Source organism: Loxodonta africana, chromosome 10 (assembly GCF_030014295.1).
Source record: "Loxodonta africana isolate mLoxAfr1 chromosome 10, mLoxAfr1.hap2, whole genome shotgun sequence".
In the NCBI taxonomy this organism is placed as follows: domain Eukaryota; kingdom Metazoa; phylum Chordata; class Mammalia; order Proboscidea; family Elephantidae; genus Loxodonta; species Loxodonta africana.
Genome location: NC_087351.1, coordinates 71366006 through 71385159, shown reverse-complemented (window position 1 = coordinate 71385159; position 19154 = coordinate 71366006). Strand labels below are relative to the sequence as shown.

Below are 19154 nucleotides of genomic sequence, written 5' to 3'. Positions count from 1 at the left end.
TCTGTAAGGTTACTACTTTCATTATCTCCAGTTTATAGAGGAGGAGGTTATGACTTGAACCTGGGCTGACTCACTCCCTGAGAAAGGCACTAGGTATGGACTTCTGGCTCTCTTGCCCAGCCCCATATAACGTATTTAATCTCATGAAATCCAACAGATAATTCTCTGCTGCAATCGCAGGGCTCTCTTTATTAGCTATGCTTATTCCCTTTCCATGCCTTTGCTCCTGCAGCATGCCTTGCTTGAAATTGCTTCCCCCTTGCCCTCTGCCTATGCAACTGTGATCACCCTTCAAGGCTCACTCTGGTAAACCCTGCTGGGGCCCCTCTTTCACTATGATGCACTCCCCCTTCTCCTTCTGGTCAGACCACTTGAAGTCCTGCAGTTCAAGCCCACCAGCCACTCCTCAGGAGAAAGATGTGGCAGTCTGTTTCTGCAAAGATTACAGCCTTGGAAACCCTATGGGGCAGTTCTACTCTGTCCTACAGGGTCACGAGTAGTTGGAGTATCTACTCCTTAACAGTGACATATATGGCACCCAGCATAGTGCCAGGCAAAAAAAAAAAAAAAAAAAAAAAACTCCACAGTGGTGATTGTCTAAGAAAAAGGTTTCAAATATACTTTCATATTAGCCTCCCCCAACTCCCCCCCAATTAAGATCCTAGCTCCTTTTATGTGTGGTAATGCATTACTGATGAAAAGGGTAGAAAGAAAGCCAGGGAAACTACTGACTGGTTAAAATAAAAACAAATTAAAATTAAAACTGCTTAATTTCTTTTATCATTTCTACAGAATATGTACAAGTCATATGCTTTCCTGACAAGAGAGTAAAACTAGTCACCACCAACCAGAAAACCATGTGTGGTACTGAATCCTCTGTGAGAAAGGTTTCAGAACCTAATCAATAAGGCTCAATTACTAAAAGGTCAACTGGGACTCCAAACTACTTTGTTATACATAATACACCTATTAACTGTGCTCACTGTAATAACACTTAATAAATTGGCTTCTAATCGATAACCTAACAGATACAAGACACTTCTTACAATTTTCTTCTAGGGAAAGCTTAGATGCATTCAAGCTCTATGTCACCTGACACTCTGACACTTTTGAGGTAGCAAGGGAATTACATACCACAAATATGAAATAATTTTTTCTTTATAATGGGATGGGAAATTTGCCAGAGAGAGTTATAAGCTTATCTATAACTAGTGTAATTATTCTGGTTGGCACCTAGTATTGAGAATATCTGTCTACGAGAAACTGCATCATAGCTTTTTTTATTCCCACAGGCATATCTTTTTTTTTAGGCATATAAATGTGACTGAGGTTCAGAGTAATAGATTTCTTTGTCAAGTTGTTTGAAAGTGTTCATCTGGACTACAAAAGCACAAAATATATACAGAGTCTAAAAGGGAGAAATTCTAGGATTAAAAAAAGAAGTCTCCCAAATTTTATTTCGTTATTAAGTATGAATTTTTTATATAAAAAGACAACTTTTGTATACACTACCGAAAAAAATAAGTAGACCTGCAAATTATTTTCAGCGGTATCTTCCTAAGGCTGATATTTTGTCTAACCTGACCGTGTGTTCATTGAGCTAAAGCAGGAATAAATATAGGGCCTGGCCATGTACACAGCATCCAGCCAGAGGCAGAAATGAAACGCTAACAGGACGGTTCATGTTACCTTACTAGTTGTATTAAAATTCAGTGATCTCACTAAGCTTCAATTACTCTTCCACTAAAAGAAACATTTGCTTCCTAAAGTAATAAATATACACCTGGCTAGCAATCAAGCTTCCATACTGAATGGAAACCAAGCTGTAGTTCTTAGTGTTAAAAGAAATTTGCTCTAAGACTGTCTAAAAAATAAGGACTACTGCTTTCCCTCTCTCCTCTTCTTGAAAGAGAAGACACCTTACACCAGCTTCAAGATACATGCAACATTCTTTCCAGAATCCAACTTGTATGACTTATCTTTAAAACCCCAAAGCTCAGGATTCTTTTCATTCACCTTATAAGCATTCGGTATCTTTGCCCAGAGTGAAAGTCTCTTTTAGAGAAAAGAAGAAACTAGAGACAGAAAAGCTACTCGAAATACCCAGGGTAACCCAACACATTGCCTGGAGCTGCAATCAGATTCCAGGCCCACAAATTTCCTTTCTTCTTTTCAAGTTCCAAGGCTGTGATGGTTCACTAATTATGAGAAAGATTTTTGAATAGGGCTGAGCTGTATAAATTAGCATTTCATTGAGGTTTAAGATTTACATATCTTTTTAGTTGTAAAAAATGTTCAAAAAAAAAAAAGATCAATTGAATCATATAACCTTTAAGCATCAAAAGGTAATATTAGAAAGCAAAATAAAACAAAATCATATGATCCTGACAGTGTTACTGAACAGCTGAAATATCTCTAAAGCCAAAAAATTATTAATAAAAGTCAAATGCTGTCTGTTTTGTCAATAAAGTCCATTTTACAAGCTCTTGGGGCGGGGGGGTCAATTTAGGATGCTCTGATTTTTAAATTTAGAAATCTGAGGACATTAAACTCTAAGACACTAGCCATCTAGCTCTGATATATTCCACTAGGAAAAGTAAACACAAGACTTCTCACTTTAAACATAAAGGACACAAAAAAATGTATCTCAGAAGAATACAATTTAAAAAAATAAAATCCCAAATGTGGTTTTGAGCCACGTAACAGAAAAGCTGGTCCTACCACTAAAACGTTTACTCAGCATTAACAATACCTCGACAGAAGAATGTTGCAGTTCTGAGCTCTCCGACCATCAATCACTGAAAGTTCTTTGACTTTAAATTTGGAACTCAGTGTGTCATCAATGGCATCTGCTTCTTTCTATAAAAAGCATGAAAGAAATCAATCAAAGTCAACAGTGACATTCGGACTTCAGACATAACGTTTTCTTTACATTTTCTGCTTATGCACTCACACACACACACACACACACACACACACAGAGAGAGGCAAAGCTGAGACGGTGAGGTGGGAAGTACAGGGAGGTAGGGAATGGAAACAAGAGCTAAATGCTAGCCTGCAAAGGCAAATAATAAGAGAAGCTCACCACCCACATTTGAAAAGCATTGTTTGGAGGTACAAAGTGTTTTGAGGTTAAAGATGCTAAGTGTGCATAAATTATCAGTAAGTGGTGCCCTCCTTTTGTCCCCCAAATCCCTACGGATAGCTGACAGAAGAACTATCACTATGAATCAAGCTTAAATGAGGCTGGCCATTGCCACTCCAGCCATTTGCAGGGCCCATTCACCCCAGAACCATTTGCATCCTGAGCACTCAAAAAGCTGAACAATAAAACCTCCCCAATGTCTCCAAGTATAGCATGAAGCTCCCAAGCCCAGATGGTACCTTTCATTACCCTGGAGCTTGATGGACAATGGGGAGGGGGTCAGTTCAAGGCATTAGTTCAATTACTTGAATTAACAATAAAACACGAATTGCATACACTGTGGCTGTACAGAAAGCCATAAACGACAATGGCCAATCATAATGTATGGTGCAACAGGCATAAAAAAATTACATGTGAAATTGTTTAAGTAAACTGAGCACCAGAAGTATTGATAATAATAAAAAGTTCAAAGTAAAAAACACAGACTAACTTGAAGTTTATTATTATTTATTGATATGTTATCAAGTCTGATTTCATTAGAGCTCAGGATCAATTAAAAATAGATCATGACATTTTAATATGTAAGGAAACCAAAGCGCTCTGGAATAATGTAACAGTTTAGAAAACAGAGATATAACAGAATTTATAATAAGAGGAACCATGTGATCAAATTTCAATTGTCTCTTGTGCCGGGATTTCAGGTATATCCCTATGGATACTTAGTTAAGAGTCGAAAACCCAGTGTGGAATTACCTAGGCATTGCATTATGCTGTCTAAAAACAAATGGGATAACCAAGAAATTTCAAGCTTACAGTGAGCCAAGGTGTTATATGTATTATGCAAGGTTTAGGTAGTAGCTCACTTACCTGCTTGGAGTTACTGTTCACAAAGAAATCCTACAGCCATGGCAGAAGCATGGAAAAGGTAAATCAGACACATGCAATTCAGAAATCACAGCCACAAACAGGAAAGTCAAAGCAGTCAAGGAAACCAGTGATACAGGATACAGGGTAAGGGATGGTTTATGCCCCTAGGAACATCATGAGAGTTGAGGAAGATGAGAGCCTAACTGAAGATACAGTAACCAGGACAGTATTAAGCATTCAGGATAGTGCAAGAAAAAGACATTTGCTCTATATAATTTTTAGTGGTGGTGAATCAAATTCAGAAAAGGGCTTAAATCACCCCCAGAAAGATCTAACCTGAGAAAAGAAAAAAAAGGGGTTCCATTTACTCAACATGGTAATTTTCACTTGAAGCAAGAAAATACCATTCAATTCCAACACCTTGGGGAAACCACTCCCATGGAGGCGGGGTGAGAGGGGGGATGGAAATAATCTCCTGTCTTCTCATAAGGAAGGATGAAGAAAAAAAACAAAAGACAAGTTCAATAAGATAGGTCAGTAATATTAACCTTCTGGGTGCTACAGGTAGGTATAAGGAAAAAGGCAGAACACACAATTCAAAGACAATAAGTGGTTCATGTGTGTGGAGCCATTGGTGGCCCTGTCCCAACTACCTCAGGGCTGTTCACGGATACCAGGTCAACAGCCTCTTGAAATAGTTCATAGAAAAGACATGCAGTGAAGGAAAGGCAAAATGAAAGAGGGCACTGACGTGTGATGAGAAAGTCACAGCTTTTTTGCCTATTTTTGCAATGCTGGACTGAGTAAAGTTTTGGTGTGCAAAACACACCCTGGCTTTCGGGCCAAAAGCTTGCACAACCAACATTCTGCTCAGCAGATTCCTGAAGGCCTTGCTGGTCTCGGCAGCCCTGCCAAGGCCGTTTTACACAGACGAGCTGTTTCACATAATGTGTCCTCCCCTTGCTCCACCCATACAAGGAGAGATTGCTTTTCTAGAATGGCATTTAAAAAACAGATAACCACAAGAAGACTTTCTTCCCCTTAGATGTCACAATTTTCCTTCGTCCCTGCTGTAACTGTCAAGTTTTCTACTCTTCCAAGGCCCCTTAGGACTTCTTCCTGTAAAAGTGGTTTCCTTTCAAGGGGCAGAAAAGACTTGATGAAATAAACTCTATAGGGTCATTTTAACCCACTTCTCTCATTAGAGACAATTGCTAGTTGAATTTAGATCCTGCTCTCACTGGTCTTCAAAGAACAAACTTCTACAAAGTTCTTTGGTAACTCATCCCACAATATAAGTTCCCACTGTCTGGAGTTAAGTTCTGACCTCTCGTGTAGTGGGCTATGGAATCAGGCAACTGTCATTTACTGGGTGTATGGCCTTGGGCTTAGTCTATTTGTAAAATGAAGTTAACAACTGGATTATTATCGTGAGAATTAAACACAATGCATACAAAGCATTTTGTACAGTACCTGACACATATTCACGAACTCAATACTTGATAGCTATTGCATAGTACAATTACCTCTTTAACCTGATGATCAAGTTCGTTTTTTTCCCCTTTTGTTCTACTTTTAGCTGAGTTGAAGAACAGCTGGTCAAGATCCCCCATTTGTAACCAGCAGCACCCTTAAGTGTGATGATGATGTTGTTGTGTGCCGTCTGGTCAGTTATGATCCATACCAGCCCTATCGTACAGAGCAGAACTGCCCCATAGGGTTTCCTAGGCTGTAATCTTTACAGAAGCAGATCACCAGGTCTTTTCTCCTAGGGAGCCACTGGTGGGTTCAAAGCACCAACCTTTTGGTTAGCAGCTGGGTGCTTAACTGTTGTACCACCAGGGCTCCTTATGAATGTGCCAATCACAAGCTAAGTAATGTACCTTGTCTTTCCAGAAGCGGGGCTGAGAAACTCATGGGAGAGCTTGGTTGATTCTTTGCCTAGATTTCCCTTCTTTAAGCGTCCTTTTATCAGCCCATTGTAAATAAAATTACAAAGTTTATGAGTTTCATTAGATGGGGCATGTTAAAAATAATGATGCTTTCAGGTCTACTACAAATAAGTTAACATTCTTTTTGAAATCTTACATTATTCAGTCAAAAATCAGAGGGAAATAAATAAAGGCACGACTAATTGGCTTGGGGCCAAATATAATAGATTTGACTATATTTGGCTCCATCTAACAGGATGTCTGATTTTCCAGGTGATTTTTGGTATAGGAATTAGGGCTTGGAACATAAATAGGAAGTTGGGACTTGAATTTTCAGGAACCAGTCTGAGAGATTCCTATAGATATGGTTGCACAATAAAATAATACCGGAACACCTCCACAATAAAATAACAATTGAACAGTGACAACCTTTGTATGAATGGCTCAATCTTTTTGAGGCTGAGTTATCTTTGTAAACCTGATAAAAGCTGGGGGTCCCATTCCAGAAATATGTATACACTAATATTTAATATAAAACCTTGCACCTGACTAAATCTTACCATGGAGCCCAGTTTTATAACCTCTAATTTACACTTCAGTCCTAAGAAAAAAACCACTATTTACAATGATCTCTACTGCCTTCACGTGCCATGCCTAAGGATCACATTTACTGAAATAAAGATCTTAAGTTATAGTAATTTTTAAATGTGAAAATTAGATGTACAGCATAATTTTTTTAAATAAAGGAAAATTCTTTTAGCATTTATAAAAAATCACAAGATACCAATGAATGAAACAAATGGGCCCCCAAGAATGACTTGTATATGACTTATCAGCAAGGAGAAGCTGGAGTCGGGAGTCTGGGACTCCTTTGTTCTCTACAGCAGAGTGGGGAGGCCTTGAAATATTATACTATGTGCTGATAAATAGGATGCTTAAAGAAGGGATAACCTTAGACAAAGAGCAGGAAGTGGCGCTGAGATAGTAAGTTGCTAATTTGTTACTACAGAGATATGAAATCTTTACTATGTAAATATAGCACCCTTAACTCATTTTCCCTCTTTTTAGTGCCCTACGTTTTACTGCTTGGATAGGAAGAAGTGAATTTATAGCACCTCAAGATGAAAATTTCCCATAAAAATAAGATGACTATTGTTAAATTGTATCTGAGATAGTATTACTATATAATGTGCTATATTGTATAATAAAGTAACTCTTTTGTGGGTGGAAAGCTTATATAATGTAGTTGCAATGAGCAAAGAGGTTCTGAGATTCAAGAAATTGACTTTCAAATCAACTTTTGGAATGTGAGTATGGGAATGACTGCACAGTATTAAATTCCATTTCATGGGCACGTAAACTTACATAACCAGCTCTGCACACCTTTGATACCCATACTGGGGAAAGAAAAAAATTCTGAATAGGAGTGGTCCTGTTCTTAAAATTAGAGTCAAAGAAAATCTTCTACAAAGCTTGACATTCATGATGAATAAAACCAAGCACCAGTGAGAACAGTGTAACTGACTCTGCCATCTGTTGGGATACTGAACGCATTAAACCATGTTTTTGTCACCTGTAAAATACGAATCATACTTCATAGAGTTGGTGTTAAATCGGGATTAAGTAAGAAAATAAGCACAAGAGCTCTTTGGGAACTAAATTTTAGGCTCGATGAGATTGGCAACTCTGTATATCATACTCAGCACCAGGAATGTAAAGGACACTTAAACCGATTATCATCTTTTAGTCCTGTACTGTACTTATTTGCAGATTTTTGTCCTCTCTGCTTTTAGGCTGTGAGTTACATTGTGGGCCTGTGCAACGTTTTAATACATTTGTGTCCTTTGAAGTCTTTCATATACAACCTTGAATACAAAGCAGACAGTACAAATATCTGTTTTGATTTTAATGCTATAAATTTTCTCAAATCAATCAGACATATTTTGTGTATATATGTCCCCTAAGCATCATTGCTTAGTGTTCACCAAAATGATACTAACCCGACAGTTGCTGAGGTTTTTTTCAAAATCTTATTTATGTAGTATTCCTGCTACATACATGCAGGTAATGGTATTCACGTGCCTCACTACCTCTCTGAGTAATTTACGTGGCCAAACAAATGGCTGAGGTCTAGAGAGTTTGATCAGGGTTTCATACCTCTAAAAGGTGGAAAGTCGAGGCGCCATGGAAAAAAATAGCTTCCCAGTATTCAGATGGGAATGGAAAAGAGAGCAGTTCAAGTGTGAGGATATTATATAATGTATTGCCAAGACTGAAATAAAAATGCATAGGTCTTTGATGTTGTCGTTAGTCATGAGACTAGGGGACATTCAATGATAGGCACCTATTTCCTTCATTCTGCCCTACATAAGCTTTCTAAAATGTCTACATCATTCTATTTTCTACCCTTTGACATTGAGTAAATACAATAAAATGGCTCAAATAGCCTCATTTGGGCAATGTATTTATGGTTTAAAAAAATCTCATGTCAAATTCTTATACCAAGAAGGGAGACCTACTTGAATTACTCAAGCTGAGAAGGTGTGTTGAAATTTCTCCTCAGGAAGTGTTATTGAAAATATGGTCACAACTGATTCTTACTTACAAGTCTACTTAATGTTAAGTACAACTGAAATGTTCTGGTCTATCCTGACTGGGTGACTCCTGATTTACTTAAACAGTGATTGGTTGCTAGGAGACAATTACCCAATTGCTAGGATTTCTGCAACCCTTCCTTTCAGAGCTCTTGACTACTGTCTACATTATTTCTCCCACAGCATTTTGGCAGCATCCTACTGCACCTTCTGCTAAAAGCCAGTTAATTAAGAGTCTTGTAAACTTGACTCATTTAACCACCTGTCTTCATAATAAACACGACCCACATGCTCAGACTTGAATAGCATCGTTGGGAATAGCTGCTGCCTTCCCTTCCTTTAATTTACTTCTCTAAGTTCCCAAACCTCCATTTTAGGCAACTAGAATGGATCAGTATTAGTGACTGAAATTGAAGTGGGAAATCAATAAGATGTGTAACCAAGTCAGAAAATTCTCGTAATCTACCACAAAATTGTTTAAAATGTCCTAAGGCTTCATGTCTATGCTCAGGGGACATTTTCCTGGGACAGCAGGGACAGAGGAGGCATGCTGTGGCCAATCAAGAATGGGTCTGGTCCTGAGCACCTGCTGTATGAAAGCTCTAAGTATATACCCTCTGTTTCTCCCCTGAAAGCCAGTGTCTTGCTTTCCATGGGAAAATACCTTCCTTTCATTTTCTTTTCTTTGATATGTGTAACATTGCACAAGTTTGCCTTCATCCTTGCAGGGACCCCAGCTGAGGGGTCCTGTTTTAGTGTCCATACCAACATGGCAGGCATCCACTATATTTTGTGTTTATTTAAATAGCACTAAAGACAAATTTAGGGGAAAAAAATTAAGAAAAAAGTATGGTCAAAAGTAATTAGATAAGAAAATGAAGTAATTTATATAAACATTGAAAAAGAAGTTGCTGATATGATTATCTACTTAGAAAATGTGTCAATAAAAACATTCTGATTTAATTAAAAAAAAAAAAAGTAACACTAAAGGCACTGCAGAGCTTCTCCTCTCTTATAGGAAAATATTCTGGCTAAAGAACACCGTAATTCCTTTTTTTCATTTTAGATAAACAAAGACCATTAGAAACAAAACAAAATAACCCTCAGCTTTTGTTTCTCCCTCAGCCTTGGTCCGTCTTCTGCCTCGGTGCTCAGCATTTCTCTTCTGAGGCACTTTTGCTTGGGAACGGAGCCAGGCCAAAACAGAATAGGAAATCTGCTGCTTGTCTGAGGATGCTCCACCCTAGACATGATTCACGCAGGAGCTGAGCCCGAGGAAAGCCCCTGTGCACATTCCTGGCATCCGTGAGTTCCTGTTTAAGATGCACTCTGCTCCCTTCCTCATTCTTCTCTCTCAGTCATCCTCAAGAATCTCTCCTCTCGCACTCCTGGACTCAACTTTTCCTTCTCCAGGTCTCTGATTTCCCAGTGGCTGCTTTGGACCCCACTTTACCTTTCTTTGTTCTTCTGAAACTCCCTGTGCCTAGCTGCCTTGCTGTGACCTCTTTTGGCCTTAAGAGTCTCTCCCAAGATGCCCTTCTTAGGAGTGTGAAGTACTACACAGGTTGGCCCTGGGCTCAGGCGTGACACTGCTACTTGATTACATCAACGTGGATAGTCAGCAAGCACTCAATCAGATGTTCTTGCTCCTATTATGAAATCCTTGCTCCCTTTTCAATAACTTCACTGGATTCCCTCCTCTTCTGTGTCACTGCCATCTCCACACTTTTGCAACATTTGCAACCCTATTTCTGAATCTATATCATGTTCATAACACAGAGTAAAAACTTTCTCTGCAGGTTCTTTATAACTGCCAAATTATATTCACTTATCAATCCCCATACTTTTAAAGGAGCCCTGATGGCTCAGTGGTTAAGCGCTCAGCTGCTAACCAAAAGGTCGACAGCTCGAATTCCCCAGATGCTTCTTCGAAGCTCTATGGGGCAGTTCTACTCTGTGCTATAGGGTCACTATGAGTCGGAGCTGACTTAATGGCAACTGGTTATACCTTTAAAGGTTCCATCAATTTCGTTGTTTCTTTTTTAACATTTTAGATTGCTTATTTTTATTCTTCTATTATACCCATGGAAATCGACTCAACACCATTATGCACATACATAATTTATCATTTACAGAGTTTGGTTCATACTTGTTACATGACATTATAATATTTATTTACATAGCTCTCTCCCCTACTAGACTATGAGCTTCATTAAGACAGGGGAAGTGTGTTACCTATTTTTGCACCCTCCATCTACTTCTAAAAACATTTCACTTCTGATAAAAACCATTAGATATTATTGTTATTATTTTTAACATCAGATAAACAAAAATGGCTTCAGAAACAAACACGTGAGGTGGCAATACAAATTAGAGATTAAGAGAACGACTGAGCACGGTATTCTTAGGGTAAGATTACTCTCCCACTATTGTTTTCTCCTGGTGACCCATTTTGACTAGGCACAAGTGATTATAATATGCAGAATTCCATACACCAACAGAGACAAAGTCTCGTACACACATCAGTGTATGAAGCCCCCTAACAAGGCGCTCTCATAGTATCTTCAACTTGTACACACACTGATGGACACACAGACACACATACCATCCTGCTTTTCAGGAACATACCAGGGCAGACAAACGCCTAGACCTAAGATGTCTATCATATCATGGCAATGACAGATGGCCCAGAGATCATGCACAATGACATCCTTTTTACTTTTTAGTGTCTGGAGGGCACATTATTACCTGTTGTCTTTGGTAGGCAGAGAAAGTTCTTTCTAGGTCTTCAAGATCTAAAATGTTAAAGACTTTTGAATCATCAATTTCAGTCCATACTGTTCCATCCAGTTTGTTCTGCAAACATCAAGTTAATAAATGCTAAAGTTTATAGTTATACCAAAAGAGAACATAGTTACATACATACATACATACATGCCATTGTCCCAAATTATTCATTCTACCAGATGCTCCCTGGTGGCGTAGTGGTTAAGCGCTACGGCTGCTAACCAAAGGGTCAGCAATTCGAATCCAGCAGGTGCTCCTTGGAAACTCTATGGGGCAGTTCTACTCTGTCCTGTAGGGTCGCTATGAGTCGGAATCGACTCGATGGCACTGGGTTTGTTTTTTTTTTTTTGGTTTTTACCAGATGCTTCAAGTGAGCTGGTTTGTGTAAACCATGTGTCATTATTTCAGAAGCTTTGTCACAAATACTTGAGCTAGTGAGATCCCTGATTCCATAATAGAAAATGAAATCATTTGACAGCCAGGACTGTTCTCCCTTTCAGTGAGAGAATGAAATGAGCTGCTGATGCTATCTATCCATTACAGGAGAGATTGGAACAAATGGCTTACCTCAGGCAGCTTAGACCAGTTGAAGGACTTCAGGGCATTTGTGGGTTGAGGAATGTTTTTCTTCTTAAGTGCCAGACCCAGTGGAGCACCAGGAGGTGGCATGATCCCCCCACCTAGAGGAGGGGGCCCTGGGGGAGGTGGAGGGCCACCTGGAGGGAGGGGAGGTGGTGGAGGAGGAAGCAGTCCACCTGGTAGAGGTGGGGGAGGAGGAGGAGGAAGGAGAGCCCCTGGCAATGACGAAGGAAAGGGCCCTCCTGGGGCTCCAGGTGAGGGTCCACCTGGGACTGAAGCACAGATGGCCCTCTGCAAAGGCAAAAATAGAAAAGGAGATCAACGGAAGAAGTAATTCATTCTATGATTTTGGGTTTGTAACTCTGCCTAAAATGTGTATTATAGAGAAATTCACACTTCTAAGAACGTAGGTTTAAAGGACCAGTAAGTAAGTCAAGTGGACTTTGAGGGCCTTTGTGGCCTCCATTACATCACTCCTTTGAATTTGTAGTCTAGTGTTTAATTTCAAAGCATTTGCGTATCTCTCACTTCCTTCTGTATCATGCAGTTTGGTTTTCATGAACTCAGACTTCCTTTTAAGAAGTTAATGTGATTTCTATTGATCACTTCAGAGGATTTGTGTTTAAAATGCACACTCCAAACCCCCTCTGCTACCTAATCTAGGTGATCACAGAGTGACCAAGTCTCACTGTCATCAATCACATCAGGCGTTTCAGACCCCACTCCCCCGTGAGAAGTTGTCAACTTAAGGATGAAGCGCTCCAGGGGGAGGCCTTGGCAGCTGCCGACCGACCGGAAGTCCCGCCCTCGGCCCGGCCCGCGGCTCACCCTGCTGAGCTCGTGGAGCTGTGCAGTGAGGTCCGCCACCTGCTGCTTGACTTGCTTGTGTTCAGTCGTCTCCTTTTCAAGTTTCTCTTTCATTTTATTCAAGGTTTGCATCATCTCTTCCTTCTCTTGTGTCTTGGCATCACATTCCCGCTCCTTCTTTTCCAATTTCTGTTGCAGTTCATTGTGTTCTACGCACGAAAACAAATGGATGGGAAATCAGGAGAGTCTTCAAAGCTGAAGCATTTTCTCTCAAAAGAAAATGGACTGGGGCTGATGGGAGAGATTGTGTGGACCTTTACTAGGTAAATACTCCCCCTCTTCTCCAGCAAGGGGAGCGACTCGCAGTCTAAACGGTGCTCATGCTTGGAGGGAGGCTTCAGATGAACAATTTTTATTAGCTACATTTTGCAAAAGGCTGAAGAACAAAAAGTCATAGTTTTAAAAATGAAACAAGGGTTTGTTTCAGCAACCAGATGTCGAGGAGAATGGTGCTTGTTTAATTCAGAATCCTGTCACAGAATGACCCGTTTAGCAACACCAGGGAAAATGAGCATTAAAAGCGCCTCATTACAAATGAGGGACAGGGGAAGTCCAGCTTTTACTAGCTAGCTTTGCTGGCTTGCGTCTGAAGAGCAGAAGGGCTGGAAAGGAGGATCTCTCACTGTGAGGAAGAGCTGCTGCCAGACCCAGTGTTTGTCCCAACACGGAGTCATTTTTCCCATTCCCCTTCGGAAGGCTACTTGGATTTGAAGCATTTTATGCTTCAGGCAAATATTTATTAAAACGTGTGAAGGCAAATGTTATCATCTCTTAAATATCTTAAATACCTTAAAAGCAGTAGTTTTAGTTGACCATGAGAATCATGGTAATTCGGGGAAAAAAAATTAACTCTCAACTCTAGTTTTACTGACTTCCCCAGTTTTGCTATAATGGAACAGCATTTCCAATTCACACTGTCAAGGAGTATATGCTTGCTGACTCTAGCAGTGATACGAAATGATGAGCTTTGGAAAACAGAACGAATGAAGTTTAAGCTGCAGATTTTTACTTCAAATACTTGGCCCTAATTCCTATTCTTTTTATGTTAAATCCACTAGAGATATAGTCCACTGGGGCAGAGCTATACAAGCTGGTTTCTCTTACTGAATTTGATACTGCATTTAAAGTCTTTCTCTGTCTCCCCTCTTCTGTGTTCTCCACAAATCAAAGTTTGCAGAGATGGGGTCAAACCACTAAAATCCTTGAATCTTAATACCAAGCCTGACACTGAGACAACCACCAACCCACTTCTATTACTCTGACTTCGTCCTCTCTGGCCTCTTCAGAGTCATCTAAAAACTACTTTACTATATCCCATTTTCCTTCTTCTATTCCCATTTAACTCCTCTTTGACAATTATAAGATTAAGAACTTCCCTTCCATCACTGGTCATTAGCCTCTGCCAAATCTGCCTGTGCCTCAGAATCACCTGAGGGGTTTTTAACATTTCAGAATCCCCCTGGTCCCACCCCTAGAGTCTGTTCTGTAGGTCAGGACAGAGCTTCAGACTCTGGTTTTCAAATGCGCCTCAGATGATCCTGCTGTACTGCCAGATTTGGCAAACTCTAGCCTAAAGGACTTTCTCCACAAATGACAACCATTTACTGAGTTTTTATTGAGCACTTACTGGCTGTACTGCACTAAGAAAATTCTCCCAAATACAGTCTACCTTTCAGGTCCATAGAACTTCCTGCCTCCTCACTCTCCACCCTTTGACTAATTTGTCAACATGTGTCTCTTTTAATACAACTTTGCTACCTCAGTTTTCAAAGAAGAGTTAATTTTATCTACAATCTCTCTTCTACACTCTACCCATGACCTCACTTTAAACCATCCTGTCCCTTTCAGTGACCTCAGTCATTTTCTCTTGTGCCATCTCAACCTCCTAAATCCTATAACAGTCACTATCCTTTATTGAGCAGCCAGTATGTGCCAGGCACTATGCTAAAGTCCCTATTTTTGTTTACTCATGTCTCTTTTTGTTCACTGAATTTTCACAACAACCCTGTGAGTTTGATCTAATCCTCATTTTACAGAGGAGGTTACTGGAGGAAAAGAGGATGTGACTTAGTTTACCCAGAGTCAGTGGGGGCCAGAATGAAGAATCAGACCCAGAGCCCCGCACAGTACCTGACAAACACAGGCATTCAATAGCTGATCACTGAATGAATGAGTGAATGACCCCAATGCTTATGTCCTAAGATTTCTACTCAACTTGCATATCTGAGCGTTCATGCTCTGGAGTTATCACTAAATATCCACTCATTAACAATCTCCTTTTTGGTATAACCTCTCTTTACTCTAATTTTTAGTCAGTGTTTCTATTCTTTCTACAGCAGTTTCTGGGATTTGTTTGTAAAAATGCATGTGCAGACCTCACAGATGTGAGAGCAATCTGAATTCATAGGAGGAACTCATAACAACTTCACGCTTGGTAACTTTTCAGTAATGGCCCCACTTTTCAGCTCAGTGGAAAAGGACAGGTGTGATGAGAGAAAAGGAAATGCATAGGCATCTCTTGGAACCTCTTTCCAGCACACGAAATATGGGGCTGAGTGCTATTGTGTTCCACTGACTCTGACTGAGTAACTTGGACAAGGAAAAGGAAGTCAGTTAGCCAGCATGGTCAAAGAATAGCGCCTGGGGTAGGGTATGATTGTTTTCGTAAAGGGGCCAACTTAATTTGCCAGTATTTTGAAGGAAGAGGGAACGTTGTATCCGTTGCTGTGAGTGGCTGGCACAGCAAAGGGCACAAATGTCCCTGCTGTCATTTGTCACTGAGCAGAAACATCAAAGATATGTGCAAACACTCACCAATAGCTGGCCTGCTAATGTTTCGTAACACAAATATCTGCAAAGGTCAGTGATTTTCTGCACGATTTCTTTATTTACAACTGGTGCCAAATTAAGGGCATGTGGAGGATCAGGCTGCTAAAACCAAGCTTCCTGAGCTTCTCTTTTAAAATATCACAGACAGTGCTGAGTAGTCCCTAGCGTCCCTTACCGTGTTTATTAAAACCTAATATGTTTTTAAAGAGCAGTTGTGGGTCAGGAAGAGGGTTGGGATGACTACTTGTTATGAAAGTCTGAATTTATGAATATTGAATAACATATTACAAGTTTTTCAGAAGATTCTACATGATTATGATAAGAGGATAAAACATCTGGGCATCAGCGTGACAACTGAAATAGCCTGATTCAAGAAAAGGCAGTGCAAAATGCCCTGAAGACATAAAAAAAGAAAGGCCATTTGATGCACTAAACTCAGTGAGAAACATCAATGCAAATTTCCGTAATATACAGAAAGCAGGAATCTCAGGGTCACTCAATAACAGGGCCTCTTGTCAGGGCCTCATCATTTACCTTTTCTCATTTTTTCTGCTTGTTCTTTCCACTGCTTAACTTCGTTTTCATTAACCAACCTGTGTAATAGTTAAAAGAATAGTCATTACAAAAGACAAAAAGGTCCAACTGCTAAGTGCAGGCTCCCTAGGTATAGAAAAAATTCTACTGCAGAGAAAAATCCTCAGCAAGGTTGAAAACAATTTAAACTCAGATGTTACTTAGCTATATTATGTGTGCATATATAATAATTCATGTTTGACCTCTAGACCATGTCAGTTTTCCCAGCTGCTATGTTGAAGTAAGGTAAAATAAATGCCTTATATCTCACAGACAGCAAAATAAGAAGAAACTTACATTCGTACGACATTCTTAATGTTAAAGTTTTCCAAAGGTGTGGAGTCAGGGTCTTGTCCTTTGTCATTTTGGATAACTATTTGCTGTATAATTCTATCTAGCAGTAGCCAGTACTGAACAGTGTTTCCACTTCTCTTATCTACAAAAGAAAAGAGTGGTGGAAAAAACATCAAGTTGTTTCCAAACTAGGATTAATATTTTGCAATAGTGCTCACCCTTCGGAGACACAGAACCAGAGAATGTTTACAATGCCTGCACCAAGGCTTCCCAAGGTGTCTGGAAATTTGGCATGCGATGATCATTTATTTGATTGAGAAGCACTCTCTACCCCTTTCTAAATGTGTTGTAAGACATATATTTGTTTTTGAAATAGAAGTTAATTATGACTGATTTCATTTTAAGGGGTTCACAATACTCCTTCAAACTGTGGAGACACACACTGAGCTGTCACCAAACCAAAGCTTGGAACCCTCGGTCCACACCCAATCTAATCAACACTGTTCAGAAAACAGAGCTCTTTGGACGACGTCCAAACTTTCAACAACACAAATGTAAATCCCAAACATACTCACAAGGCATTTGGAGGCAGTGGTGCAGGATGGACATGAAGTGAGGGTAAGCTTCACTGTGAGTCAGCCTCTTTCTGGTCAGCTCAAACATCTGAGTTGCACTTTTTGTGTCTATGTGAACCTATTTCATATGAAAAAGAAATCTAAGTCAAACATACAAGTTCCTCGATTCCCCCAAGGTAAGTAAATCCAAGGTAAACAGAAACTAATCCTGCCACTTAGGTAGCAGAATAGAACTTTGATTTCGCTGTTTGGTTACAGTGGTCCTTGACAATTCTACAACACATATTAACCAAAAAACCAAACCCGATGCCTTAGAGTAGATTCTGACTCACAGCGACCCTATAGGACAGAATAGAACTGTCCCATAGGGTTTCCAAGAAGCAGTTAGTGGATTCCAACTGCCAACCTTTTAGTTAGGAGCCAACCTCTTTAAGCATTGTGCCACCAGGGCTCCAGAGGATACTTCCATGAGCTAATGAGTTGTATCAGAATAATTGCAAGCATACGTACCAGTTCAAATCTTTTGGCAAATTCTAGTTCATCTTCATTTCGGAGCATTTCAAAAAAGTCTAAATGCCTGAAAGATAATTAAAGAAAAGTTATTAAAAGTAGAAGATCTTATAAACACAGGAGAGTAGGAATCTGGATTCTGGACATTAATACTAAGGCCTTTCCTTAATTCTCAGAGATATCTCTAAAAGAAATAAGACAACAAAATTTTAAAGCCTTCACTTAACTGTGCTCTTTCTAAGGAAAAAAGACATTATCTACATGAAATGAGATCTTCACACAAAGGAAAAATTTAAAAGCCTAGAATGCCCAGCACGTACTAGACAATAAATTAATAAATGTCTATCAAATACAAAAACAAAGAAGTCCAGATTCCATTCAAGACTCCCTTTCTGGAAAAACAAAACCATATGCCATATGATTAGCTGCTGAATTAAAGATCATAAAAGAAATGTTTATGCCATTCATTTATTCATTCAAATATTTGAGCCCTTCCCATATATTCTACACACAAGGCATGATAAATTCTATAAAGACAAATACATCAGAGTGAACGGAAAAGAGAACGATGGGCAGTGAGGTGAGTGATGTGTACACAATGATTGGAAAAGGCCTCTCTGCAGGAAATAAAGGAAAGAGCAATTTGGACATCTGTGGGAAGATCTTTGGATGCTGAGGATATAAAACACGCAAGGCAAAGGTAAGCTTATGTTTGGTATGTTCATAGAATATCAAGGATGAGAGCATGCTTGAGAGTGTGAATGAGGAAGAAGAGTGGTAGAAGGAGAGGTCTGAGAGCTGGTAGAACATCTTAGAAATAGTAAAGTGATTGCAAACAAGAGCAAATGAACAGGAATATGAAAACTTACATTCAAAGAATGCCTGTCAAAGTATGGAGTGATTCTATACATTTTATATTTAATTTCACAACAGCCCTGAAAGATAGCCATCACCTTCATCATCACCGTTACTATTTTTTACAGAAAACGTCTATCAAGGATACAGATACACAGGAAGTAAGAGGCAGATCTAGGATATGGATTAGGTTTAATGCTAAAACCCATGGTAAGCTCTCTACACAATGGGCTACTTACTTCATCGAGAAAGCCCTACTGTGACAACATTGTTAGCTGAGTTCCTTAGTGTGTTACAGACAGGCCACAGGAAGTTCACGGGCTGGCACTTGGTTGTACTACACCACATCAAAAAGCTAAACTATCTCAGATCGTGACAGTCTGACTTACCTATCCAACGTAGAATTTTCATGTTCTCTTAACTTATCTATTACAGGTTGAATTCCTAACATCAGAAATTCATAACGAAGATGAAGTCTAAAGTCCAAACTTTCCTGAAAGTAAAAGGGTGATAAAATATACATTTATGGTTTTTAGTTAATTATTACTTTAAAAAATTAATTTTTGATGATATATTTTAAAACTTGTAGTACAGGGGTTCTTACCACTCCTGCGCCTTGACTTAGCACTGCATTAATGAAGGACATGATGGCAGTCTTGAGGCTCACTTCATCTCTATACCGCCCAGTGCTTTTATCCAAGTCATTAATTAACGTCTATCAAGGATACAGATAAAAAAAAAAAAAGAA

General features: G+C 39.4%; 1 protein-coding gene across 2 annotated transcripts in view; it reads right to left on the bottom strand.

Moving 5' to 3' along the window:
* Positions 1-19154, bottom strand: part of DAAM1 (dishevelled associated activator of morphogenesis 1) — a 199467-nt gene that overhangs the window by 38255 nt on the left and 142058 nt on the right. For both annotated transcript variants that reach the window (XM_003408683.4, XM_023546213.2), the window contains exons 7-16: positions 19011-19121; positions 18796-18899; positions 17552-17618; positions 17042-17159; positions 16470-16608; positions 16134-16192; positions 12732-12919; positions 11892-12194; positions 11286-11393; positions 2753-2859 (exon numbers count right to left, since the gene is read on the bottom strand). In XM_003408683.4, coding sequence (XP_003408731.1) covers positions 2753-2859; positions 11286-11393; positions 11892-12194; positions 12732-12919; positions 16134-16192; positions 16470-16608; positions 17042-17159; positions 17552-17618; positions 18796-18899; positions 19011-19121 — 1304 coding nt within the window. The remainder of the gene's footprint in view (positions 1-2752; positions 2860-11285; positions 11394-11891; positions 12195-12731; positions 12920-16133; positions 16193-16469; positions 16609-17041; positions 17160-17551; positions 17619-18795; positions 18900-19010; positions 19122-19154) is intronic.